Source organism: Rhinatrema bivittatum, chromosome 3 (genome assembly GCF_901001135.1).
Source record: "Rhinatrema bivittatum chromosome 3, aRhiBiv1.1, whole genome shotgun sequence".
In the NCBI taxonomy this organism is placed as follows: domain Eukaryota; kingdom Metazoa; phylum Chordata; class Amphibia; order Gymnophiona; family Rhinatrematidae; genus Rhinatrema; species Rhinatrema bivittatum.
Window position 1 is genome coordinate 251,475,282 of NC_042617.1, and position 27,207 is coordinate 251,502,488.

A 27,207-nucleotide genomic window follows, 5' to 3' on the forward strand; every position below is an offset into this window, starting at 1 on the left:
TCCCCCAGTAAGTTATTAAAAGCTGCTTGTAAGGGCGTGGTAAGTAACGTGCTAAATTTTTTATAAAGACCTGCAGAGAACCCATCGATCCCTGGTGACTTGCCCGGCTTCAGGCCCTTGATGGCCTGCTGGATTTCCTCTGTGATTATTTCCTGATTGAGGTGGGATTGTTGTAGGGCATCAATTTGGGGGAGTTCTATCTCCTCTAGATACGCTTCTAGCTCTGTAGGTGTAATATCCTCCCTTCTAGAATATAACTGCTGATAGAATTGTGTAAATCTTGCCTTGATACTGTCATTGTCCGAAAACATTTCCCCTGTATCACTCTGAATTTTCAAAATTTGGTTTTGCACAGCTCTTGTTTTAAGTTTCCTGGCTAGCAGTCGACCTGCTTTATTGCCCCCCCCCCTCTCAAAAATTTTTGTTTCGCTTTATCTAATTGGAATACAATTTCCTTGTGGGACAAGTCCTTCAATTCGGGCCGTAATTTATCTAATTGGTTCCCGGTCTGCAAATCGGGGCCCCTCTTATGACGAATCTCCAATTTACTAATCTGCTGCATAAGATCTACTCGTTTCTTATTATCCTCTTTACGTAAATGTGACGCTCGCGCTATTAATTTACCCCTGATCACTGCTTTCAGGCATTCCCATACTACATTCGCTGAAACATCTCCCGTATCATTTTCCCGTAAGTAATATTCTTATTTCCATTTCCAATTCCTTACAAAATGCCAAAGCATCGAGGAGGCTTTCGTTGAGCTTCTAGTACCGCTCCCCAGATGGCGCCCCCAGCCCCTTAAGCGTAATCCATATAGCTGCATGATCTGACCACGTGAATGGTTCTGTCCCTGTGCCTTGTATATTACTGATTAATGCTTTATCATCCAAAAGATAATCAATCCTAGAGTAAGATTGGTGTACCCTGGAGTAAAAAGTGTAACCTCTTTCCTCTGGGTGGAATAACCGCCAGGCATCGATCTCATGCCAGTCCACCAACAGCCGTTTGAAGCTTTTTCTGTGTGATTTAGGGTGCCCTCCTCCTCCTCCTTTGCCCGAGTCTAGATAAGGGTATCTGGTAATATTGAAATCCCTCCGATGATAAGGCAGCCCTCTGCTCATTGTTGTTAAACACCAGACACCTTTTGTATAAATGCCCCTGCACATATACATTTACCAGGGTATAAATTGCAGCACCCATTTTGAAATTAAGAATGATCTACCTGCCCTCTATATCTCTAATCACAGATAAAACATCAATAATCACATCTTTGGAGATTAACACGCTGATCCCTCCATACTTATTGTGGATGGTTTCCCCCGGGTATTGTGGGGAATCCATACGTTTCTCATATCTCTTTTTCAGGTGCGTTTCTTGGCAGGGTAGTATATCTACCTTAGCTCTATCAATATCCTGAAATAAACGTTTTCTTTTATAATAAGCATTCAACCCCTTAACATTCCAGGACAATATTTTCAATTCCCCCATCTTAGATTCATATAAAAGCTTAAGCTATTCTGCTTTAACATATATATGTTATTATACAAGGCGGGGAAAAACCAACCCCCCACTTGAAACACCAGGGCTATTGAACAGACTCTAAAAGATAGGCAATCATACTCCTGTGGACATTTCAGCAGCCCCCAATACCACTTTTCAGGTTTGTAGTTCCCCCGCTGCCCCCTCCCCTCCCTCCCTTCCCAACCCCCCTGAGTCCATTGCTGGACTCGAGGACTGATGTCACCTTCCATGCTCTGATCGCTGGTGTCCCACTTGTCCCCTCCCCATGTAATCCTTGCATTTCCTTTTATTGTTTATATACCCTCTCAAACAAGGAAATGTTTTCACTTTTTCATATTTGTATCCCCCGTTTGTTATGACAGTTCAGCTCACTCTCTAAGACGTTTTCTATAAGATCCTCCAGTACGCTGACCAGAGGCTGTGGTAAGTTGGGCCTAGTAAATGCTGAATTGGTCCGGCCTGCACTCGGTTTTAATACAGTGTTGTCTCTGGATCCTGGGGGTCCCCCAGAGTGCCTTCTTAGGGACTGCCATCTTTGAGACTTGTCTGTTCCTTCAGAGGCTTTCATCAGACCCGCTGCACGGAGCAAGGATACTGCATCCGCCACTGACTGGACCCTTGTTGATGTCCCTTGGATGGTATTCAGCAAACCAAAAGGAAACAGCCATCCTTACTTATGGTTATTAGCTCGTAAAATCTGCAGACTCTCACGGTATTCATGCCGTTTGCAGATAGTGTTAGGTGACAGGTCTTGAAAGATCTCTATTTTTCCCCCCATGCCACTGGAAGTCTGGAAGCTGCCTGGCCTGTCACATAATTTTTTCTTTGAGTAAATATTCTTGAAAACATACCACTATATCCCTGGGTACATTTCCTTTCGGTTTCGCCAGGGCTCTATGCGCCCTATCTAAAAGTATCCGTGGCGGGGCCTCTTCTTCAATATTCTTATGGTCATTCAAAAGAAGGCTGCATATATCTGTAATAACTTTTGTACAGTCTGTGTAAGGCTCCCCTTCAGGTCCCCCGAAATCGCAGGTTACCTCTTCGGGACCGGTTTTCCAGGTCCTCTAACTAGTTGTGATGTTCGTCTGCTGTTTTCTGCAGTTGTTTAATTTCTTGCTGGGCCTCATTTGCACAAGTTTCTTGCTCTCCCAGCTGGTTCTCCAGCATGTACACCTGGGCCCCTAGTTCAGCACAATCACACTGTATTTCAGCTACAATCCTCTGCAGCTCAGCTCTCAAGGTGCCCATAACCGTCTTTAATTTCAATGAACCAGCGCTGAAACTCTTCTTTGGATAGTGCAGGGTCAATCACTGGTGTCGGGGTGTCTGTGCGATCCTGTTCTTCCGGGGATGCGGGCCGTTGCGCTCCCTCCTCGTGGTCTGATAGGCCGTCCCGGAATTTGGTGCGGAGTCAAACGAAAAATGTTTGAGATCAGCGATTTTCTTACGGATCGACATCCCACCTCCGTCCCCGAGCTTAATCGCTGCATTTAGAAGCTTTTTTGATGGAGGACTCTCTATTTGTCGAGGGATTCTAAAGAATGAGGAGCGGAGCTTGGGTTTCACGCTGCTATCAGATCAATGACGTCACTTTCTCCGTATCTCTTCTAAAACCAGTGGTCTTGTCCTGGCCTTCCCGAAAGGCTCCTGAACCACCTCCAGTGGTGGCTAAGATTGATACAATCTACAAGGTACATGAAGTCCTCATCATCCACCATAGCGGCCGCCAGTGGGAATACCTCCTTTCCTGGGAGGGTTACAGCCCCAAAGAAAACTCGTGGGTATCAGCTCGAAACAGCCTGGACAAAACCCCTGCACTTTAATTGTGCCCATCTGGGCAAACCCCGACCTCCAAGTACTGTTACATGTGCCATCCGTGGCAGACCCTCATCTCTCTGCAGTAACTCCAACACTTGGTTCCTCATATCTGGTGATGGTGGAGTGCCAGCTCTGTCCTCAGGCCTCCCCTGGTGCCTCCAGCTTAGCTGCAGTCCCTGGCGTTCCCAGTCCAGCCACCACGTCCATTGCTCAACGTCGGGCCTCTCCACTTGGCCCGTGGAGAGACGCTGTTACTCGGCGCCGCGCCCCTCCTTAGGCGCGCGTGCGCACACATCACTAATGCTTAAGTAGGGCCCGCGGCGGAAACCGAACCGCAGCCCCGGATGATGACATCAGCGGAGCACTGGTACTTAAGCCCGGGCTCCGCTCCCTAGTTTTGCCTTTGCAACAGGTCTCCTCGCTGGTTGAGTACTCATTGCCTCCTGAGAGATTTGTCTCACTCCCGTGTTCCTGTTCCTCGCTGATCCTGGTTCCTGATTCCTTTGTTCCTATGTTCCTGCTCTTTACCTTTCCTCAGATTGCCTACACGGACTTTGACTTTGCTTTGCCTGACCACATTGTTGCCTCTCTCCAAGCCCGGACCTCTGCATTGCCTGACTACGCTGTTGCCTCTCTCCAGACCCAGACATCTGCATTGCCTGACTACGCTGATGCCTCTCTCCAGACCCAGACCTCTGCATTGCCTAACTATGCTGATGCCTCTCTCCAGACCTCTGCATTGTCTGACCACGCTGTTGCCTCTCTCCAGACCCAGACCTCTGCATTGCCTGACTACGCTGATGCCTCTCTCCAGACCTCTGCATTGTCTGACCTCGCTGTTGCCTCTCTCCAGACCAAGACCTCTGCATTGCCTGACTATGCTGTTGCCTCTCTCCAGACCCAGACCTCAGCATCGTTTGACTACGCTTGACCTTCTCCATGATCGGATCTCAGCCTTGCTTGCCACTGCTTCCAGATTGCTGCCAGCCCTGACTCAAGCCTGTTCCTCGACGCCTCTTAGCCTACTTCCTGGACTTGGGCTATTCAGGCTTTGGCCTGCTCTTGCTCGGGTGCCCCCTGTCTGCCTTCATTCCTTTGGTGCCCGAGTCTCCAGGACACTACCTCGTACAGTGTAAGACTGTACCATCTCTCACCTGCTGTCTCTGGGCTGATCTCGATCTCATCGACCACATACAGAGGCCCACCTAAGTCCAGCCGGCCCTGGCACCCAAAGCCTCAACCTGCGGGGAATGAGGGCTGGTATTGGTGAAGCTCTAGTTGCCCTCTCTTCATCAGCCCTACCTATGGGTTGCATCAACCCCGCCTCAGCCCAAGGGTTCACCTCCGGCGCAACACCCCTACCTTGGATCTTCCTTCCTTCCTTTTCCTGCCTCAGGCCCTTCCTTTCATCTTTTCTTTCCTTCCTAGCTTTGGACATTCCTCTCTTCCTTCCCTCCCTGCCTTCCTTCCAAGCCTTGGACCCTTTCTCCCTGCCTCCCTCTCTTCCTTCCTTCCCAACCTGGGACCCTTCCTGTCTTCTCTTCTCTTCCTTCTTTCCTTCCCTCCCCAACTAGCCAAAAGCCTTGGAACTCACATTCCTAGAAGCTTATCCTGTGGTGTGCAGTATTTCCTTTTGTACCCGAACTGGATCAGTGTGCGAAATCCTGCACTAATCTGAGACCAGCATGAGCATGCAGAGAGCTGCACAGAATCGAGCTAGCATTGAACGCTTCTAGGGATGACCTGTCATGGAAGAAAAATTAGACAAGCCTATTTCAACACCTATGCATAGGATATTAAAGAGCTGAAGGCAGCAGCAGAATGAATTTGTCTTTGAGCCTTTGTTCTCTTTTTCCATCTGCTGGCAAAGGGACACAACCCACTTGTCTGGACTGGTCTGGCAGGACTAAAGGAAAGGAAATTAACAGATGTTTAAATTTCTCCTTTTGATGAGTCTCTCTGCTAGTTCATATAATAATGTCCATAAAACCAGCAAAATTACAAGTTCGTGAAGCAATAAAATTAAACCACTCCCTGACTTGTTTCTTGTGTCCTAGACCAGGAGTGGGCAAACTAAGGCCCGTGGGCCAAACCCGGCCCAATGATAGATTTTTTCCTGCTCTCCTCCTCCTCAATTTGCCCCATTAGATCTGGCCCACCGGCACCTTCAATATCATCAACAATGACTGAAATTGCAGGCCTTTATTGATGACTTCAACCTGAATATTGGTGGCCAAAGAAGATGTCCCCCTCAGAGGGAGCAACAGAACAGGAACAGGAGGTGCATCGCCCAATGTAGAGAGTCTTGTGTGACTGCTGGTGGACCCCATCCTACCGATGGTAAAGAAAAGAAGATGCTGCCAGTGGAATCCATCCTACCAGTGACTAAGAGAAGAGGCCCGTGCGGCTGTCAGTGGATCCTGTCTCAACTGTGATGAAAGGAAGAGGCCCGTCTTTTCAGTTCAGCCGGCAGTGTAGAAACTGTGCATCTGCATTGCTGGGTTAACTCAGCCCATCTTACAGTCCAGCGATTCCACCCAATGTTGGCAAGCACTGGCAGGTGTGTCACATGCTACCCGGTCTCCCATTGCTCTTCCCTCCCCTTCTTCCACTGAGCGAGAGGCAGACGTTCTTCCACTGCTGCCGATGCCATCTGGGCTATCAGCACATTCAAGCCTGGATGTGAACGGCAGCAGTGTTTGTGGAAGGTGGCAACTATACCTGGCCTTTTCTTCTTCCCACACCTGCTACCCAGAAGAGGAAATGATGTGAGAGGGGCACACAGGAAGAAGAAAGGGCCATGTTGCACTGAAAAGCAGCAGTGGCAGCATCAGCCCTGAGCAGTAGTATTGGTGCAGAGAAAAAACATAAGCAGCGGTGATCAGCAAGGGAGTCAGCAGCGTTAGCCCCCTGTGGTTGATGGGATTCTTCTTTGTGCTGGGTGTAGGCAAGGAACTGCGAGATAGAGAGAGCCAGCCAGCTTGCCTGTGTGTAACTGAGAGAGATAATGTATGTATGATTGAGAGTGTGTATGCGTAACTGTGATTGAGAACGTGTGTGTAAGTAAGAGAGAGCATATGTGTGATTGAGAGACTGGTCAGAGAGGTGACATGTATGTGTGAGAGATTGGTCAGAGTTGATGAGTGAGTGTGTGAGAGACTGGTCAGGGAGATGATTGGTGTGCATAGGTGAGAGAGCATGGAAGTGAGAAGCCTGTGTATGTGAGAGAGCATGGGAGTAAGAAGCCTGTGTATGCATGTGGAGAAAGCGAGCATGCGAGTGAAAAGCCTGGGTGTGTGGGGTGTGTGTGAGAAAGAGCATTGGATTGAGAAGCCTGTTTATCTGAGAGAGAACATAGGAGTGGGAAGTCTGTATGCGTGAGAGAGAGACACTGGTCATGGAGGTGACTGGTGTGTGTGTGTGAGAGAGAGACTGGTCAGGTTGATGACTGGTGTGTGTGTGTGTGAGAGAGACTGATCGGGGAGATGATTGGTGTGTGAGAGACAAACTGTTCATGGGGGTGTGACTAGTGTAAGTGTGAGAGAGACAGAGAGACTAGTCATGGACCCCAAGGAAGAGAACTGTGAGAACAGAGCTTCAGCAGCTACTGCAAGGGAAAGGAGTAGGAGAGCTGCTGGAGAGGAGCTTCAGTAGCTATTGCAAGGGAAAGGAGTAGGAGAACTGCTGGAGAGGATAAGTAAAGGTGGCTTTTTAAGTTTATTTTTCTTGATTGACTGCCATTTTAATTATTAGGTATTATGTGATGTGTCTGCAACTGTTTTGAAATATTGTATTGGTGTTTGAAGAATTTTTAATTTTTATGAGTTTTTAATTGTTGGATGTTATTCTGTTCTTAGCTGTTTTGAAACATTTGTTCTGTTTATTAATATAGTTTTACAATTATTTATATGAGGGTATCTGTAGCTGCTTGTGTGTGATAGAATGAATGGGAGCCTGCCTGGGGTGTGATGGGGGAGCCAGTGAGAGTGAGTGCATGTTTGTATGTATGTGTGTGTGTGAGAGAGCCAGAGTGAGTACATGTGTATGTGCATGTAAAGAAGTCAGTGAGAGTGAGTGCATGTTTGTGTGTATCTGGGTGGGTGAGAGCAATATGTGTGGATGAGTGAGATCACATTGTGTGTATGGGTGAGAGAGAGCATGTATATATGGGTGGATGAGAGAGCATTGTGTATATGGGTGAGGGAGATCATGTGTGTGGGTGAGAGAAAGAGAGTATATGTACAGTGGCATACTAAGGTGGGGGCGAGGGGCAAGTGACAGCCAGGAGGGGGATGCCACAAAGAGGCTCTGCCCTGAGATTACTAGCAGAGTGACGACAACTGGCAGAAGATGGAGTCCCAGCGGACTGCGAGCGGAGCCCATCCTGCTTGTGGAAGAAGATGAAATGGGCCCAACGGACCATGAGCAAAGCACACCCTGCTTGCAGCTGAAGAGTGCCGAAATCCATGAGCGGAGCCCATCCCGCTTGCGGAAACCGCAAGCAATGCACCACCTGCTACGCAGCTGAAGAGTGCCATCATCAGTGGGCCGGGCGTGAAGCCCATCCCAGTCATGGCAGAAGATGAAGGAGGCTCAGCAGACCACATGTGGAGCCCATCTTTCTTGCAGCTGAAGAGCGGTGACATCTGGCAGGCCGCGAGCAGAGCCCATCCCACTCATGGTGGAAGATAGGGAAGAGAGAGCCTGGATAGCTGCATGCAGAGTCCATCGCACCTGCAGCTGAACAGGGAGAGACCCAGAATGACCGCACTTGAGCCTTTGTGATTGAGAGAGAAAGAAGTGTGTGTGTGTATAGGTATGTCTGTGTAGGTAGGAGCCTGTATGTGTGTATGGGAGTGAGGGTCTGCGTGTATGTATATGAGTAAGAGATTGTGAGCCTGTGTGTGTGTGTGTGTGTGTGTGAATATATGGGAGTAAGTTTGGAAGCCTGTGTTTGTATGTATGTGAATAAGAGATTGGGAGCTTGTATGTGAGTAAGAGACTGGGAGCGTGTGTATGGGAGTGAGGGTACATTTTGAGTGTGAGAGGGAGCCTGTGTGAAGCGGTGTGTATGAGTGTGAGAGACAGAAATGGAGGGAGCCTGTATGCACGGGTGTGTGAGAGTGCGTGCAAGAGAGAGCGAGCCTCTGTGAGGGTGTGTATGTGGGCAAGAAAGAGGGAGCCTGTGTGAAAAGGTATGTGCCTGAGAGAGAGGGGGAGGATGTGTGTGAGAGAGAGGGAGCTGTGTGAAGAAGTGGAGGGATGGAGGAGTGAATGGGGTGGGGGAGAGGTGTACCAAAAGAGGTATAATTGGAGTGCCAAATATTTTAGGTATGCCACTGAACAAGTGAATGCAACAACTCCCCTCCCCCCGAATTCCTCTTTGCCTGCTGTTCCATGACAATCTTGGGGCATCTGGAAATCAAAAGTTCCCAGGTATGGAGAGCGGGGAATTTTTTAAAAGCCTTACTTATTTTATTTATTTATATTTATTTATTTAGCGCTTTTCTATACCGGCATTCAAGATAAACATCACATCATGCTGGTTTACATTTAACAGGGGGTGTGAAAATAAATAAATAAATTAAACTGTAGCAAGTGAAAAGAAAAAACTCTGAAGTTACAATAAAACAGGGGCTATTATTTTAATTATTGGGTATTATTTGATGTGTCTGTTTTGAAATATTTTATGGGTATTTGGAACATTTTTATATGAATTTTGAACTATATGCTGTTAATCTATATGTTGAATTATTCTTTTTATTGGTATGGTTGCAGCTTTGATCCGCTCTGACTGTGGGTTATAATTGCCAGTATAAATGTCCCCCGCCCCGCTCCCGGAATTCTAAAGAGGACTCCAGCTCTCGGCTCTGATAAGTGCCAGTAATGTGGCACGCTTTACAAAATCTTTGCCCACCCCTGTCCTAGACACCTTGTAGAAACCCGCTATCTCCACAGATCCACCTTAAGGAGGCAGACTTCCCACTGCATGACATCAGATGGATAAGTTTGCGCTTGCTCTGTTGCCTTCTCTTCGAGTCTGAAGGGCTGGAAGAAACAGAAAAGATTCAGAACCCCCTCCCCCAGAAACTTGAGCCTCTAGAAAAACTCCAAATCTGTCCCCTACAACCTGCAGAGGGGGAGAAGAGGGATTTTTATTTCAGACCCTCAGGAATCGACTCAACCTCTTCCTGTCTTATTCATGTTTTCTAATCATCTGACCGGGAACAGGGAAATCTTCAGCCTGAATCCATCCCTGCAGCTGTAGAATTTAGAAGGGCTAGAGGAGGGAAATGTCTGCCCTGGTTTCCGATCTGGTAAGATGTTCTACGCTGTCTTATGTACAGGACACTTAAAGGAAAACTTTTTTTTCCCTGTGCAGCTCATCCACGCTTCTCTCCTCACAACAAAGATCTTTACATACCCCGTAATATTTAAGCTTAACTGGGAGGAAGGGGACATGCAGACTGCTTCACTGTCTTGCACACATACACGTTCTCCCTCTTATACACATACTCTTGCCCAGTTACACTTTCACACGTGCACATTTTCACAAATATATTCGCATATCCATACTCTCACACAAGAAACCCATACTCTTATAAACATGTGCATGTTCTCCCACTCTCTTACATAGACTCACACACCCATGCTCTCTCACACACATGTAATCCTATCCCCGGGCACATAAAATGATGGGAGGTAACCCAAATGAGAGAAGGCCCCGACCCCCAAGTTTATTTAGTGGGTTCCGATTTTTGGATCATACAAATGGTGAAGTAGACCCTGATGGAGACGGCAGGGATAGCTGATCAAAACCTCTGAACTGGTTAGGAAGAAAATCACACCATCCCTCCCCTCCATGAACTCTAGCCATTAACTACCCTTTAGTGCTGGCAGCATTAAGAAGTCACACTAGTGTTAGATAACCACAAACTCTGCCCTTTATTTCTGGGCATATGCCAGAGCTATATACAGGAATAGCGTGGAGAAGAAGTATAAATACTGAATTCCCAGAATTCATGGGATTCAGACAGAGCAAATCTTACCCTCCTCAAAATTAGGGTAACATTCACTCAGCCGTCACATAAAATTCAACTAGATCTCCCAGTCTCACCATTTTACAGAACTATAAGTTTTACATTCCCCACATTAGAGTTCTCCCCTTAGGTACACCAGTTGGTAATCTTTCTCTTCCATATCGCAATCAAGTCTCAACCCACATGGACTGAGTACAAATGACTCATATTCGTTGTCATGTTTACCCCCCCCCCCCCCCCGGGTATAACTCCTACAGGTAGTGAGGTTCACCCCCTTAGAATTTGCTTTCAAACTCCCTCTTTCTGCATATTTCTCCAGTCCTCCTCTCCAGGCACCAGTGTTCAGTCTCGCCAACACCCTTCTCACCCTTGGCTTCTTCCTGGGGCATTCTTCGTCTCAGAACTGCCCCTCACTCTTTCTTCTAGGCTGTTTTCCTCAAGGGGAGGAATTGCCCCGAGCCCACCTGGATTTTTTCCCCTGGAAGAGGAAAACTGTCTTCCACGCCATCAGCCTTGGGCCTCTTCACTTGAGGGGATGAGCCCCCTCGGGGCCACATTCCAACTGGGGTGGTCCCCTTCACACCAACTCCATCGGGAAAGGACTGGGAAAAAAGAAGGGCCAGCCTGCCAAAACGTCCCACTTCTATACCTCCCGCTAAACCATCTTATACCAATCATGTAACTCTGAGCTATTAAGGGGACCAACCACCCCCGTATTCACCACATTAAGAACATGGTCAGGTTACATATCTCTCATAAAATGCCATCCAGTGGACATTCAACATTATTACTGAGCAAAAAAAAAGAATTTGTTAGATAAAAGGTTAAACAATAAACTCCCTGGGTGTCCCCTATCCAAACTGTTATGTGTACTGCTAGAATAGAGCCTGATACTCATTCTGGCAAAACCTTTATCTCTCTCTGTCCCTCCACAGACCAGCATTTTCCCCTTACCTGCCATCATACAGCAAAATGTCAGTCTCTATCCCTACCATGTGTCCCACTGCTGCTGCTGCTGCTGCTGCTTCTTTCTCCTCTATCCAGCCACAGAGGCTGATGCTGCCTCCTGTCTTCGCTTACATGAGCTAAAGCTTCCTTCTACTGAATAAGTCAGCACTCAGAGATTTCCAGTGTTTTTCTGGAGACCTGGCAATCTGTAAAACTACTAGATATTGAAGATAACAGAATTATTTTCATGCTGTAATCTACTGGAGAGCTGATCTCACTAACAGAGGCTATAAGGTAAAGTTTATTGCACACACATTATAATGCAGCTGGGGAGAGAGGGGCTGAGGATGTCCTATTTGCTGTTCCAGGCATCAGTCACATTCAGCGACGTCGCTGCTTATTTCTGGGAAGTGGAGTGGAGCATTCTGGGAGAATGGCAGAAGGAGCTGTACAAGAAGGTCATCAAGGAGATTCATGGCATCCTCATGTCACGGGGTAAATCTGCCTTTTCTGTTATCAACCACACATAGGCACACTGCATTACTATTTTATTAGGGCTGAAAAAAATCCCAGACACCAACTCCTGCGGGCGCCTAAAATTTAGGATTTGCCACTGATGCCATCCCAAGTCCAACAAGAACTGCTGTGGTTCTTCAGGGCCCAATAAAAGGTTAAAACTTTTATACGTTAAATGAGAGGCTTCTTACAAGATGAGATGGAGTCCATCTCTCTTTTCTCCATAACAAAAGCTGGCACAGGGGAACAGGAGGGAGGTTTTACCTCTCTGATTCCCCAGCTAAGAGACACAATTTCTGTGCAAGGGCATAATATTGGATTTTGTATTTAATTACATACTTTTCCAATCCACGTTCAAGCCTTGTCACAATTTACGTACAGGATTTAGTTCTGTGCCCCAGTGGGCTCACAATCTATAAGTTGGTACCTGAAGCAACGGAGGCTGATGTTGACAAGCAAGATCTGAAGCCTGGCTTCCTCGATTCTTAGTATATCAAAAAAATCACCACAAATTACAGCGATCCACAGTAATTGAACAAAAATCTAGAGCAAGCTCTATCGCTGGTGAAATGTAATAATTTGAAATGTCAATTCTATTATTTCAAATTATTACATTTCACCAGCGATAGAGCTTGCTCTAGATTTTTGTTCAATTCCTCGATTCTTAGCCATGTGCACTAGATAACGGTACTGTACAATATGTAGCCCCTCAGGGTGATAACCAGATGTCACAAGGCTAATCTCACCTTTCTCTCTCATACTAACCTCTAGGCACAATTAGGTTTATGTATCAGGACTTGGCTTAAGCTTTTCAGATGCTTTTTAAAAAAAGATGGGATTTCTTTATCCTGGGAGAGCACATGCTGGCAGATAAAATTGGCACCAGCAATACCTTCACCCAAGAGGGTCATGAATGGAACAGCCTCCAAGATTAATATTAAGCAAGGAACAGACTGCAATTGTCTCTTCTCAACAAACGTTGTCATACAAATATACACACCTACTTCTTCATCATCCAGACATGGCCTGCGCTTCCTCTCCAGCAGATGGAGGCAGAAAACACCTTTCTTTTCTGATACCATGCAGTCCTAAATAGTGTGGTGTAGCAGGATAGGATGTCAGAGCTGGTGACTGGTATGGATGACAGGAAGAGGAGTTCTGGTTCCTAGGTCGATAGCCCAATGATAGGCTGCTTTCTCTAGTAGAGACAAACCAAGTGGGTGGGAGCCTTATGGCAATGGCCAGGCCTGGCTGCTCTTCCTTCCCTGGAAAATCCAGTTCCCATTAGGGACTGGTCTTATCTGTGCATCATCAACCACATAAAATTTATTAAAAAAAAAAAAAAAGGAGCAAGCAGCAGAGACTCGTGAAGAACATTCTGTTTGCTACCTCCTCCAGACCGGGCAGTTCCTGATCGTACCCCAGATCAGTCCAGGCAAGTGGGTTTTGCATCCCTACCAGCAGATGGAGGCAGAGAATAAAAACGTTTCAGGCACTGCTACTTAACCGAGAGTGCCACCCTGCAGTCTGTCTCCAGCAGATGGTAGAGGCGCAAACATGCAGTCTGGCGTTTAATTAAAAAAAAAAAAAAAAGGAGAGAACAGCTAGTGAAGAGTGGTGCTCTCTGAGTATTAGGTTCCTTCGTCGGCCATCCTTCAGGTAGATCAGGGCAAGCGGGGGGTTGTAGATCCTTGATCTGACTCGGCCCGCATTTTCCAGAGGGAGGAAAAGCCAGGGGTCCTGGTTCACTCACTCCCTCTGAGGCCTTCTCACTTTCAGCTGATAGCCAGGAGCAGCCAGAAGCAGGGAAGTATATATTTCTCTTTCTCTGAGCTTCTTTGGTTGCTGTTTCTTGAGAGAAAAAAAAAAAAAGTGAGCAGGGCTGATTGGGTGTCTGTATCGAGGCGATAAGGCCAGTAGTGAGAGTGAGAAGGGACACACTTGGCAGCACCAGGGGTCCGGGAGGAGCGACTCAGTGATCGTGGCACAGTGCAAAGATCTTTACATACCCTGGCAAAAGCATGTTGCCTCCCGCTAAACGCAGGAAAGTGTGTCTAGCCTGCGGAGTGAGGTGATCGTGCCTTAATGGAGCCTTGTTGTGCCCCGGTTGTGTCTCCAAAGAGGAAGGGACCTCCGCAGAGGGGTCAGGAAGTGGTTGCTGCATGCATTCTTCAGGCCCCATTCAGGAGACCTTGGGGGGGGGGGGGGAGGTTGGAGGAGATGGCAGCCATGTTGCCTCCATGTGTGGCAGGAGGCTTGCAGCTGCAAGGGAGTTCAAGGACTCCAGCAGAGCAGTGACCTGAGAAGGATAGAGAAGGGGCAGGGGAGCCAGACGGGCGTGCTGTGGAGAAGGGAGCCAGTGGTTCTGAGGATTTTATTTATTTATTTATTTATTTACTTACTTACTTACTTAGTTAACGTTTAGTAAAACCATCACAACGGTTTACATAATTAAGAAAATAAATACATCATTACAGTATAAGATATAAATACATAAAATAAGGAAATAAGATTACATTTTACAAATAATATGTCTAAAATAATTAATTATCAGAGATATAATAAATAATACTAAAAGAGGATAAAAGAATAAGATTAGAAACCTGACTCAGCCCGCTCCCTTATAAGCTCTGTTAAATAACCAGGTTTTCATTTCTTTTAAAAACCTTAAAATCAGCTTGCATTCTAATTTCAGGGGGAAGCTCATTTGCAAAGTTTTGGGCCTGCTAATGAAATGGCTCTTTCACGCACTTGTGTTAATTTCGCCGAGCTAATAGATGGCACAGACAGTAGGCCCTTATTTGCCGATCTCAGGTTTCTCTGCGGAGTATGTAGTCTTATAGCAGCTTTCAGCCAATCATTCTGGTCTCCATATATTACTTTGTGTAAAATACTTAATACTTTAAAATGAATCCATGATTCAATCGGAAGCCAGTGTAGGGCCATTAAGCAAGGTGTTATATGCTCATTTTTTCTTATGCCCAGTAGTATTCTCGCAGCCGTGCTTTGTAAGAGTTGTAATGGCCGAATTGTTGATATAGGTAGGCCCAGTAATAACGCGTTGCAGTAGTCAGTGCTAGAGAAGATTAATGACTGCAATATTGTTCTAAAGTCATTTTGTTGTAACAGTGGCTTTAATCGTCTTAATGTCATTAATTTAAAATATCCTTCACTGACTTTCTTTGAAATGTGTTTCTTAAAACAAAGTTCCAGGTCAATTGTTATTCCCTGTACGTACCAGGATCAGTCCAGACTGCTGGGTTATGTCTCCCCTCCAGCAGATGGAGTCAGAGAGAAAACTGAACGCACCTCCCAGATATACTGGTGTGCCACCTGCTGTCCTTCAGTATTTCCTCTGACTCCAGCAGATGAGAGACATAACCTGCGGTTTGTCCTGGCTAAATTCTTTTCAGGTGTTTTCTCCTCCTTTTTTCGCCTAACTATCTAAGCTGTCTAGCTCAACTGTGTTTTCCATAGTTTAAAAAAAAAAAAAAAAGGGAGTGTTTTATTTTTTGTGATTAAATTAACAGTGGGGTTTGTTTGGCTTAGAGGCAGGCTTGGAGAGCTTTGCTCTCTCTCTATACCCGGAGTAAGTGTCCCGTGGGTCTTGAGGGAGAGATCACCGGTGGGCCGGTCACCCTCCCGTTCCCCCCCCCGGGGGGGGCTTGCTTGCCAGTGTATACTGAAGAGGGCTTCTTTTAAATTAAAAAAAAAAAAAAAAAAAAAAAAAAAAGTTACCCCGTCGCGAGCACTTAAGTCCTGCTGGTGGCAGGCAGTGCTCTGTTTTCTGCCCTAGCCTGCCGCGTTTACCCGGGACTCCGGAGGGGGTGGATTGTGGTTCACCCGGCGCGTTTTCTTGCTTCTGTCTGGCGCGCTTTTTGGTTCCTTGGTGATTTCTTACCTTTGCCGCGTCTTCGGGCCTGCCTCCGGATGCCGCGTTCTTCGGCCTGCACGGCCATTCAAGAGACGGAGAGACTTCAGCTCTGAGGAAGAGAAGGACGGCAACTCCACCGTCTGGTTCACATGGAATGCAGAAATCTGGGAGGTGCGTTCAGTTTTCTCTCTGACTCCATCTGCTGGAGGGGAGACATAACCCAGCAGTCTGGACTGATCCTTGGTACTACGGGAACGAAAATTATCAGGTAAGAAACATAATTTTCCTTTCCGCAAGGTTAAGTAAGTAGTTATTATTTAATACAAATAGTGAGTGAGAAACTGCTGTAGATTTTCTTTCTTTTTTTTTTGTAAGTTTTTATTTTTGCATGAAAAACAACTGTTACAACACCTGACAAAGTCAGGATCAATTACATGTGCGTAGAAACATATTATATAGAAACATAACTATCCCCCGCTCCTAGGATCTGTCCCAGAGCCATCATATAGAAAAGATACATCATGAAATGTGGGGATTAAAATGCATTTTAAACAACCAGTGTCATGCCTGATTTTTGAACACAGACCGTCGATCCATATACATACATAATCAACAGCATTTTCCAACTATCCCCCACCCCCTCCCCTCCCCCCCCGCCCCTCCACCCCTCCACCCCATCCCACCCCCCTACCAGCTTAGTTCCACAGTCAAAGTGGTCTACTTCATGGTTGCTTTTGCAGCCATACTGTATACGGAGCCCACAGATCCTGGAATTTATGGACACGATCATGTTTAAGCGCAGTCAAACGACCCATCTGGTACAGCCTGTCCAACCGCTGATAAACCTGCAGCATAGTAGGGACCTCAACATTTTTCCATCTGAAAGCGATTTCACTGCGCGCAGCAATATAGACTTGTAATAAAAGCAACTTGTGCTTATCATTAAACGCGCCTTCCACCAGGCTAAGGAGACAGCCTCTGGGATCCAATGGTACTACGACCCCAAGAAGCTCAGATGCATACCCCGTAATGAGAGCCCAAAAGGTCTGGATCTTGGGACAAGTCCACCACATGTGGTAAAATGAACCTCTTTCTCCGCACCGCCTCCAGCAAGAGTCACCTATCTTAGGATTCATTCGGTGTAATCGGGCCGGTGACATATACCATCTATATAGTAATTTATATCCATTTTCCTTGATATTAGCGGAAATGGAGCTCCTCCCCATGATCATATGACATTGATCCCATTCAAAATCCTGGAGACCCTGCCCCAGATCACATTCCCAATTAAGTTGATATGAGACTTTAGTTTTATCCCCATTATTGAGTAGTAGATAGATCCTAGATATCGGTTTACGAATGGGCCCACGCTGTTCACAAAAGAACTCGAAGATGGATTTACCTTTAGATAACTCCCTAGGCGCCCCTACTGAACGCAGGAAATGAATAATCTGCTGTAAGGCAAACCAATCACCCTGGGACCCTCCATATTTATCCTGTAACTCTGCCATATCCAACATACTGGACCCCCTACAGAGTTGCCCAGCCTTAGTCAATCCTAATTGCGTCCACCTTTGCGTAAAAGCCTTATCCATGCCCGGGAAGAACCCAGGGTCCCACAAAAAGGAAGTAAGATGATAAATCCTTTTGGACCCTGCCAACCGGGTTCTCCATTTACCCCAAAGCTTTAACACAGCCTTAGTAAATGGTGTGAGTGAAGGGGTGATAGCAGTCCCACAGTCCCTGCTCCACACCCGAGACGCCAGTGGAACCTCCCCGGAGACTGCCTGCTCTATAACAACCCACGGCTTGGGTTCTCTAGTGTCGTGCCAAGTAACAATCACCCCTAGCAAGATAGCAGTGTAATACCAACTTAGATTGGGAACATTAAGGCCACCACATTGTTTGTCCCTGTATAAAATAGAGCGAGAGACCCTCGGGGGTTTATGCTTCCAAATGAAGCGGAACAACTTTCTTTGCCAAATCCTCATGGCCCCCTCTGGCACAGGGACAGGTAATGTTTGAAATACATAACATAGCCTGGGTAATATGTTCATTTTAAGGGCGGCTACCCTGCCAAACCAGGAGAGATCCGTTTGGTCCCACCTATCCATGTCCTGCTGAATCTGAGACCATAAAGGCCCATAATTGAGTCGATATAGCTCCTCAAGGTGGGGCCCTATTTTAACCCCCAAATATTTTATAGATTCCCTGGCACATCGGAAGGGCAAATCCTCCCCTAGGAGTCCAAATTGTCCCTCCGGCATAGAAACATTCAAGAGTTCTGACGTATCAGCATTTATCTTAAAGCCAGACAACCGTCCGAACGCCCGAAGTTCCTCCAATAGGAGGCTCAGGGAAGTCTCCGGACTGGTGAGGGTGAATAAAAGATCATCTGCAAAAAGTAAGATCTTGTATGACGTATCCCCCACCTGTACACCTTTTATGTCCGCATGTCGTCTGATTTTTTCTGCGAAGGGCTCTAACGAGAGGGCGAACAGCAGAGGGGACAATGGGCAGCCTTGTCGGGTACCCCTTTTGACTTCGAATGGATCCGAGTAAGCCCCATTAATTTTTATTCTAGCATGCGGGCTGCCATAAAGCTTTTGGATCCAAGTGATGAAAGATTCCCCTATGCCCATAGCTTGCAATACTTGAAATAAAAATGGCCAGTGCACACGATCGAACGCCTTTTCGGCATCCACCGTAAGCAGCACCGCCGGTATGTCATTGGACTGAGCCCACCACATAAGTTCCACCACCCTCCTCACATTATCCGAGGCGAGTCTGCCCGGGATAAAACCGGACTGATCCTTATCCACCAACCATGGAGCTACCCTACCTAAACGTATAGCCAATGCCCTTGCCAGGACTTTCAGATCAATATTGATCAAGGATATTGGCCTATACGACCCACACAGTGTATGGTCCCTTCCCGGTTTTGCCAAAACCGTGACGCCTGCCGTGTTTGATTCCTTTGAAAATGTGCCCCCCAGCCGGACGGCATTGTACATAGCCACCAACGGCGGGATCAGCTCTACACTAAAAACTTTGTAGAATTTCCCTGAAAACCCATCTAACCCAGGAGCTTTCCCCACTTTGAGATCTTTAATAATAAGCGACACCTCCCCTTCTCTCAGATCTGCATTAAGAATATCCCTATGTGCTTGGGAAAGCTCCGGCAACTGTACATCCTGCAAATACTGTGCAATCTCCTCCGACGTACACAAAGTCTCGGAATCATACAGTTTCTGGTAGAATTGATTAAAACATTGCCCAATGTCTTTCTGGGAGTATACAAAGTGGCTCTGAGCCCCCTTGATTTTAGTAATTTGCGACTGCGCTACTTTTTCCTTGAGCTTCCTGGCCAAAGAGCGTCCAGCCTTATTTCCCCATTCAAAATGGTGCTGTTTCAACAGTTGCAACTGGTAAAGCATCAGGATCTAAAGTACGCTTATGTCTCAGCTCCAATTTGGCCACCCGCTCCAGAAGACGAAGACGCTCCCGGTCTCTTTCCTTTTTTACATAGACTGCCCGCGCTATACAGAGGCCCCGTACATAAGCCTTCAGACTATCCCAGACCACCCCCGGTGTAACTTCTCCGTTCTCATTGATTTCCAGGAATTCAATAATCCTCTGTCTAAGCTGAGACACAAACTCTTTGTCGTCTAAGAGTCTATCATTTAACCTCCAAAATTTTGTGCCCACCTGGGTTTCTCTGATTTGTAGCTTAAGCCACACCGGGGCGTGGTCCGACCAAGTGATGGTACCCACTTCCGCCTCCAAAACCTTTCCCACTGTGTCCCTATCAATCAAAAAGTAATCAATCCTAGAGTAGGACTTATGTGGGTGAGAAAAGAAAGTATAGTTCCTCGCTGTGGGATTACGCAAGCGCCAAATATCCGTAAGCCCCCGATCTTCAATGAGGTGTTTAAGGGACTTCCGTGCTATTTTCCCCCCAACACAACCACTATGAGAATTGTCAAGATAGGGATATCTCTTGATATTAAAATCACCCCCCACTATTAGGCGACCTTCCGTCCACTCACTTATAATAGTCGATAGTTTAGTAAAGAACCCAGACTGTTCAACATTTGGAGCATACACACTTAAAAGGGTATACAGTTCCTCATTAATTTTGGCTTTTACCAAAACATATCAACCCTCGACATCCCGGATCTCAGATACAATATCTGCCACTACAGAGCTTGCGAACAGGATCCCTACCCCATTATATTTATATTGAGGTGTAGCTGCCGCGTGGAAAACTTGTGGGTACCCTTTTGAGGCCAATAAACGGGCATAGCGCTTTCTAAGATGTGTTTCTTGACAGAAGATTATATCCACCTGATGGTGGGCCATATCTCGCAGAAACATCTGTCGTTTGTTGTAAGTATTGAGGCCCTTCACATTAATAGAAAGCAATTTTAAGGGCCTCATTTGTACGCGTGGTTGTACATTGCTATGCCTCCCCAGACAAGCATGTGAAGGACATGTACCGAGCCCAGTACCCTCCTCATAGTAGACCAACCCTTACCCTGGGTGTATTTGCCTAACCCCAACCCATTCCCACTCCTAAACCCCACCCCCTTCCCCCCCACCCTCCCTTCCCCTCCCAACTGCTCGCCACTCTTCCTCGAGTGGATCTCCTCCATTGGAGACCTGACGCCACCGCATGACCGAAATATGGTCCCCCCTCCTCTACATAGATAACCACATAAAGCTTAATGCCCCTTACAAAAAACATGGGTTCAAAACAGTAACGATAACACCCTAAACTTGGTATGAGACCCCGTGTAAAGCCATTGCGGCCCACGGGTTCAGCTTACTATAGTACTCCTACTTAAACGCAGTTCATCAAAGGCTGGGCATTCTAATATGAAACCTGAACACAGTCCCCTGTGAACTCAGCCTGGGTCTTCAAGTCCCGATGGACCCCCGGATCTGCGACGTAGTCGTTTACCGCCATTATCCACTCGCTTCCACCTGGGCCTGTCGCTTATCCGATTATTACTCGCTGCTGAAGTTGCTCTAAGGCCCTCCGGGTCAGATGCTGGTAGACCGGCTGCTCGCAGAATGTCCTCCTCTTCCATGACTCGCTGCACCCGGGAAGGAACCCCATTAACAGTGAAGTGGAGGCCGAATGGAAAGAGCCATCTGTACCTGATATTGTGGGAGCGGAGGATACTGATAACATCTCTAAACGCACGCCGTTTCCTGATAGTTGAAATAGCCAGGTCCTGAAACACCTCAATTTTACAATCCTTCCAGGTGATAGTGCTCAAAGCTCTCGCTGCTCGAGCCACTGCCTCCTTGACCAGGAAACTGTGAAAGCAGGCAATTATATCCCTGGTTTGGTTGTTTTTCGGACTGCCAAATGCTCTGTGTGCCCGTTCTAAAACCACTTCCCGTGGCTTCTCTTTAGTGCCCTCCGGGTCCAGCACGTAAGCACAAATGTCCTGCACCACTTGTGAGCAATCACGAAAGTCCTCTCCTTCCGGTACCCCTCTAAATTGTAGGTTCACCCTCCTGGTTCTATTCTCCAGGTCTTCTACGTGGGATTGCAGCTCCTCGTGTGAATCCTTAAGCTGCCCCAGCTCTTCCCGCACGGAATCTAGCTCTGCTTGCGTGTCCTGCAGGCCGTGTTCTGTTTCATCTGCGCGCCTCTCCAACTCCCGAACATCCCTTTTTGTACTCTCTATCATATCGCCCAGTTCTTGGCGAAAACGGGCCATGTCCCCCCTCAACTCTTGAAACCAGGTCCGGAACTCGTACCTGGTAGGGATCTCTGTGTCTAATAACGCCTCGGCAGGCGCCGTCTCCGCAGCACTCTCCGGGACCGGCGCCATTTTATCTCCGTCCCCGAGCACCGCAGCTGTGCTCGCTGCCGCAAAAGAGAAGCGGTTGAGGTCGGGTTTTTTCCGAGGAGTAGCCATCCTTAGCGGCTGGAGACCTTGGATCGTCAATATTCTGGTGTCCGGGACCGGAGGACACCGCGATGGAGGCAGATTAGCGGCGGAGGAGGGGGGAGCCGAGGTCTTAGGCGGCCATCTTAGCGGGTGACGTCACCGGTCTCCCGTAGATTTTCTTTCTAATAAAATAGCTTCCGTTTTATTTATATTTAGAACCAGTTTCATTTCCACAGATTTTGTCCTGCTACTCCATAAAGCCTGTTTGGCTAAGAGGGAAGCAGGAGTAAGCATTTGTCCACCAAGAAGTCCCAGCGCTTGGCTAAGAGGCCTAAAGCAGATACACAGGCAAAGTCAGGGGGACTTTTTCGGCTCCTGGGTCTGGGACGCTCGTCAGGTGAAGATGAGACTTCTGAGGATTCAGAAGGTGACGGTCTACAAGAGAGCCAGAAGAAGACTCAGATGTTGATCCTGTGGGCACACCGGTGGGTACTGGGCCTGATGCAGAGGAAGTTCCTGTCACGGAAGGAGATGATCCTATGGTGGTGAAATTATTCCGTAAGGAAGAATTGTGTCCTCTCATTCCTCAGATGCTGGAGGAACTGGGGATCAAAGTCACGCAGGAGGATTCGGACAATGAAGGGGTACATCCTGTCCTAGATGGGCTGTGTGGGCCACCAAAGGCTTTTCCTTTAGCGAAGAAGGTGAAGAAATTGGTGGACCGGGAGTGGGATTCTTCTGAGGCAGGCCTGAAGGTAACCAGGGCTATCACCATGCTGTCCACCACAACAACTCTGATTGCTTCGAATCCCTAATCCAAACTCACCAATCTCAACGATGCACTAGTGGATTGGCCACTGTTGGAAACAGGATGCTGGGCTTGATGGACCCTTGGTCTGACCCAGTATGGCATTTTCTTATGTTCTTATGTTCTTAGATCAACCAACAAATCTCAACTCGTAATCCCACCAGTCAGCGCAGCCAAATTATCCACCACAAGGAATAGAGCATTCTCAATAGCCGGACCCCACCTCTGGAACTCCCTCCCATCCAACCTTCGGACACAAAACAACACATCTATGTTCAAAAAACTACTCAAAACATGGCTCTTCAAACGAGCATACAAAGATGGGATTGGATAAGCCAACATGTTCGACACCCACAGCACTTCCCCTCCCTCCTCCACCTTGTCCTCTCCTCCATTTCCACACCCTGCCCCCCACCTTGTATATTCTTCACTCTCCTTCTCTTGTTCCCTCCCAGCCCACCCCAACCCCCCCCCCCCCCGCTGACCCCTCCGATAGCACTGTATTTTCCAACACACCCTCTTCATATTAAAATGTCTTTCTCGTCTAACCCCTCTCGAATATACTACATGTAAATACCCCTCGTTTAATATTATATGTTAAAGTTATCACTTGATTGTCTTTTTTGTTAAGCTACATGTTAGTTATCATTTGATTGTTCTCTGTATCTCGTTGTTTAAAATGTAAACCGGAGTGAAGGCCTTCACCAATACTTCAGTATAAAAAACCCAATAAATGGAAAAGTTGTATTCCTTACCAGAGGAGACCTTGGAACTTTGGAGACTTCCAAAGATAGTTGTGGCGGTGTCTGTGGTGACCAAGAAGATGACCATTCTCGTAGTAGGGTCGGCTGCATTGAAGGATGTCCAGGATTGGAAGATGGAGATCCTGTTGAAGAGACTGTTTGAGGTCTCAGCTTTGAGCCTTCAAGCTGACGTCTGTGCTAGCCTGATGCAGAGAGCTTGTTTGTGCTGGCTGCAGGAGGCGCAGGAGGAGACATCAGAATCTTCCGCTCATTCCAACCGGGTGGCTTGGTTGGAGGCAGCTGTTGACTATGTGGTGGATGCCCTGTACGATATGATCCGAATGTCGGCCAGGAAAATGTTTCTGTGATGGTAGCACAGAGACTCCTGTGGTTGTGGAATTGGGCTGCGGATGTGTGGTCTAAAGCGCAGATGTGTAATCTCCCCTTTAAAGGAAAGCTGTTGTTTGGAGAAGATTTGGAACAGCTGATGAAGCATTTGGGGGAGTTGAAAGAGAACAAGTTACCCGAGGATAAAAAGTCCGGCAAGAAGAGCTTTCTGCCACGTCCTCATTTTCCAGAGATGAGGAGGTTTCACTCAAATAGCAGTTCTCCTGTATCCGCACAGAAGTATGGTTTAGGCAGCCAGCATTCCTTTTGGGGGGTCACGTAGACCTTCCCGAAATAGTTCTGGTCAGGGGGCCGGAGGAGGTAAGGGCTCTCAATGAAGGCAGGCTGGTCTACTCTTCTCGTTGCACTTATTGTGGCAAGCGAGCAGTGGTACGGGACACATTGCAGCGGCTTCAACGCCTGGACACTGTTGTCCTGATTCCCCTAAAGAAGCAAGGGCTAGGAAGATACTCAATTTACTTCGTGGTTTGCAAGAAGGAGGGCACCTTTCGGCCCATTCTCAATCTGCAGAAGGTCAGTGAAGTGCTGTGGGTGTCATACGTTCATATGGAGACACTGAAGACGGTGATACAGTGGTTCGCAAAGAGAGTTTTTTGTATCATTGGATTTAACGGAGGCTTACTTGCACATACCCATATGTTCAGACCATCAACGATTTCTGCGCTTCACACTGTAAGGATAGAATTTTCAGTTTCAAGCACGTACTTTCAGGTTAGCGACAGCACTATGTACCGTATTTGCCGGCGTATAGGACGCATTGGCGTATATGAAACACATCCCCTTTTTTATACATATTTTTAAGGAAAAAAATAATTTTCTATATAATTTTAGTGTATGTTAAACTGACTTATAATCAGAACTTTGGGGCACTAAATCAACAGCGTCCGGTGGGGTGGGGGGGGGAGTGATGCGGTGGCATCGGGGAGCAAGGGTGCGCCGCCTGATTGGCCGGTGCTGGGAAAAGGGGGCTTGCCGAAGCGCAGCTTCCCCAATCAAAATCAACTATGGCTTTTTTTTTTTTTTTTAGGGAGCACAAACTCTAAATCCTCAACAGATTTTATTCAGTCTGAATTTTCCCTTGTTTTTCCCATCCTCCTTTCTCTCTCTGATGTTGTTCTTAATTTCCAGGAAAGTGACAGAATTGGTGGGTTTTTTTTTGTTTTTTTTTTTTAATACTTGACCCAATTCTGCCTGTCTTCTGGAGTATGAGCCTAGGCCTTCCTCTCCCCCCTCCCATCGTGGACCCAAGCCAGAGAAAAAGGAAAAGATGTGGTGGGGGGAGAGAGATCCTGCTTTTTCTGCTTGATGGTTTTTCTCCTGCTTAGAGCTTTAATTAGGGCAGTAGGGGTCTGATGCAGCCAACCTTGTATTGTCGCCTCTGGATACAAGATCTCCTCCTTTAGGCCCCCTGGATCTGCTCTTCAAAGACTTGATCACATGAATCCTGCAAATCCTGGAAGGTTTATTAGCCAGCCTGGTCAGGGTGTAGCTCATTTCATCCCAGAGAGAAGGGGGTCGCTTCCAGTGAGAGAAGATTCAAGCGTGAGGTGGAGAGCAGGGCCTCCTCTCGCTGTTCCAGGGACGCTCGGGCGCCAGGCTTTTAGAGGCGATGTGTAGGAGAATCTACAGACTGATATCACTGGGTAGATTCTGTCGACTACTGGGCAAGCTATTGACATAGGGTAAATGGCGCCAGAGCAGTTTGGGGGGGGGGGGGGGGAGTGATGCAGTGGCATCGGGGAGTGAGGGCGTGCCGTCCGATTGGCCGGTGCTGGGCAAAAGGGGCTTGCCGAAGCGCAGCTTCTCCAATCAAAATCAGTGAGAGAAGGTTCAAGCATGAGGTGGAGAGCAGGGCCTCCTCTCGCTGTTCCAGGCACGCTCGGATGCCGGGCTTTAGAGGCGATATGAGGAGAATCTACACACTGATATCACATTGATTTTGATTGGGGAAGCCGCACTTCGGCAAGCCCCTTTTGCCCAGCACCGGCCAATCGGACGGCACACCCTCACTCCCTGATGCCACTGCGTCACTCCCCCCCCCCACCGGACTGCTCTGGCGCCATTTACCCTAAGTCAATAGCTTGCCCAGTAGTCGACAGAATCTACCCAGTGATATCAGTCTGTAGATTCTCCTACACATCGCCTCTAAAGCCCAGCACCCGAGCGTCCCTGGAACAGCGAGAGGAGGCCCTGCTCTCCACCTCACGCTTGAACCTTCTCTCACTGGACGCATCAGCTGTTGATTTTGATTAGGGAAGCTGTGCTTCAGCAAGCCCCTTTTGCCTAGCACCGGCCAATCGGGCATCACTCCCCCCCCCCCCCCCCCACACTGGATGCTGTTAATTTTGATTACCGGCGCATAGGACATACTCCTTATTTTTCCCCTATTTTGAGGGGAAAAAAGTGCATCCTATACGCCGGCAAATACGGTACTTTCACGAAGGTGATGGTTATAATGGCGGTGGTGGCCCTCAGAAAGAAAGGGATCCTGGTGCATCCTCACCTGGACGACTGGCTCATCCGAGTGAAGTCGGAGTTGGAGTGTCGTCATTCGATTTGACGCGTCATGGAGCTCTTAAGATCTCTGGGTTGGGTGATAAACCTGACAAAGAGCCACCTGGAGCCATCCCAGTCATTGGAGTATCTGGGGGCATGTTTCGATACCTCCTTAGGCAAGGTCTTCCTTACCTCGGAGTCGAGGGGTTTCAGCTTTCCTTACCACTTCAGGAAGAGTCCAGGTCCAGTCTCTCGTGGTGGCTGTCGCATCCCAATTTTTAGAGAGAAGTGGAGCTGGAGGTCCCAAACTGGGTGCTAGTGAACACAGATGCCTAAGGGGTTGGGGCAGCGGTTTGTCAAAGACAGACAGCCCAAGGTCAGTAATTGCGAAGGGACGCATCCTGGTCAATCAACCAATTGGAAGCAAGGGCGGTTCACAGGACGTTACTTGCTTTCCTTCCATGGATTATGGAGCGCGCATTGCGAATATTGTCAGACAATGCAACAGTGGTGGCATACATCTATCGACAAGGAGACCAAGGAGTTGTATGTCTGGGTGTAAAAACATGTAGCGGGGCTAGAAGCATCTCACATGGCCAGAGTGGAAAATGTGCAAGCAGATTACCTCAGCAATCAGCAGGGGAATGGGAGTTGTCAGCGGAGGCCTTTGTCCTCATCTGGGGTAAGTGTGGCAAGCCTCAGTTGGATCTCATTGCATCTCGAGGAAATGCCAAGGCACACAGATTTTTCAGTCGCAGGAGGCGACGCCTTGGTTCAGCCTTGGCCGACAAGACGTCTACTATACGTATTTCCCCCATAGCCTCTCATAGGTCGAATTTGGGTTTTGGAGAGTAGACATCTTGGCTTGGGTATAGGTCAATACTGAGGGACTGCAGGTGGTACTCTCGGTTAAGTAGCAGTGTCTGAAAGGTTTTTATTCTCTGCCTCCATCAGCTGGTAGGGATGTAGAACCCATTTGTCTGGACTGATCTGTGGTATTCCACGAACAAAAAGTAGGTAAGAGCCAAGTTTCATGTGGCGATGGTGGACAGAAGGAGGAAGTATCATCAACGTGGGAAATGTCGACAGAGCAGTATTGCAAGCTCATTTTGTAAAGTCTGTG

The 27,207-nt window shown here is 47.6% G+C and overlaps 1 protein-coding gene across 1 annotated transcript in view; it reads left to right on the top strand.

Annotated features, from left to right (window-relative positions):
* The first annotated feature begins 9,361 nt into the window (after nucleotides 1-9,361).
* Nucleotides 9,362-27,207, top strand: part of LOC115087349 (oocyte zinc finger protein XlCOF6-like) — a 71,640-nt gene continuing 53,794 nt past the window's right edge. Inside the window, exons 1-2 of the mRNA XM_029594457.1 lie at nucleotides 9,362-9,659; nucleotides 11,699-11,825. Coding sequence (XP_029450317.1) covers nucleotides 9,636-9,659; nucleotides 11,699-11,825 — 151 coding nt within the window. The 5' untranslated portion in view covers nucleotides 9,362-9,635. The remainder of the gene's footprint in view (nucleotides 9,660-11,698; nucleotides 11,826-27,207) is intronic.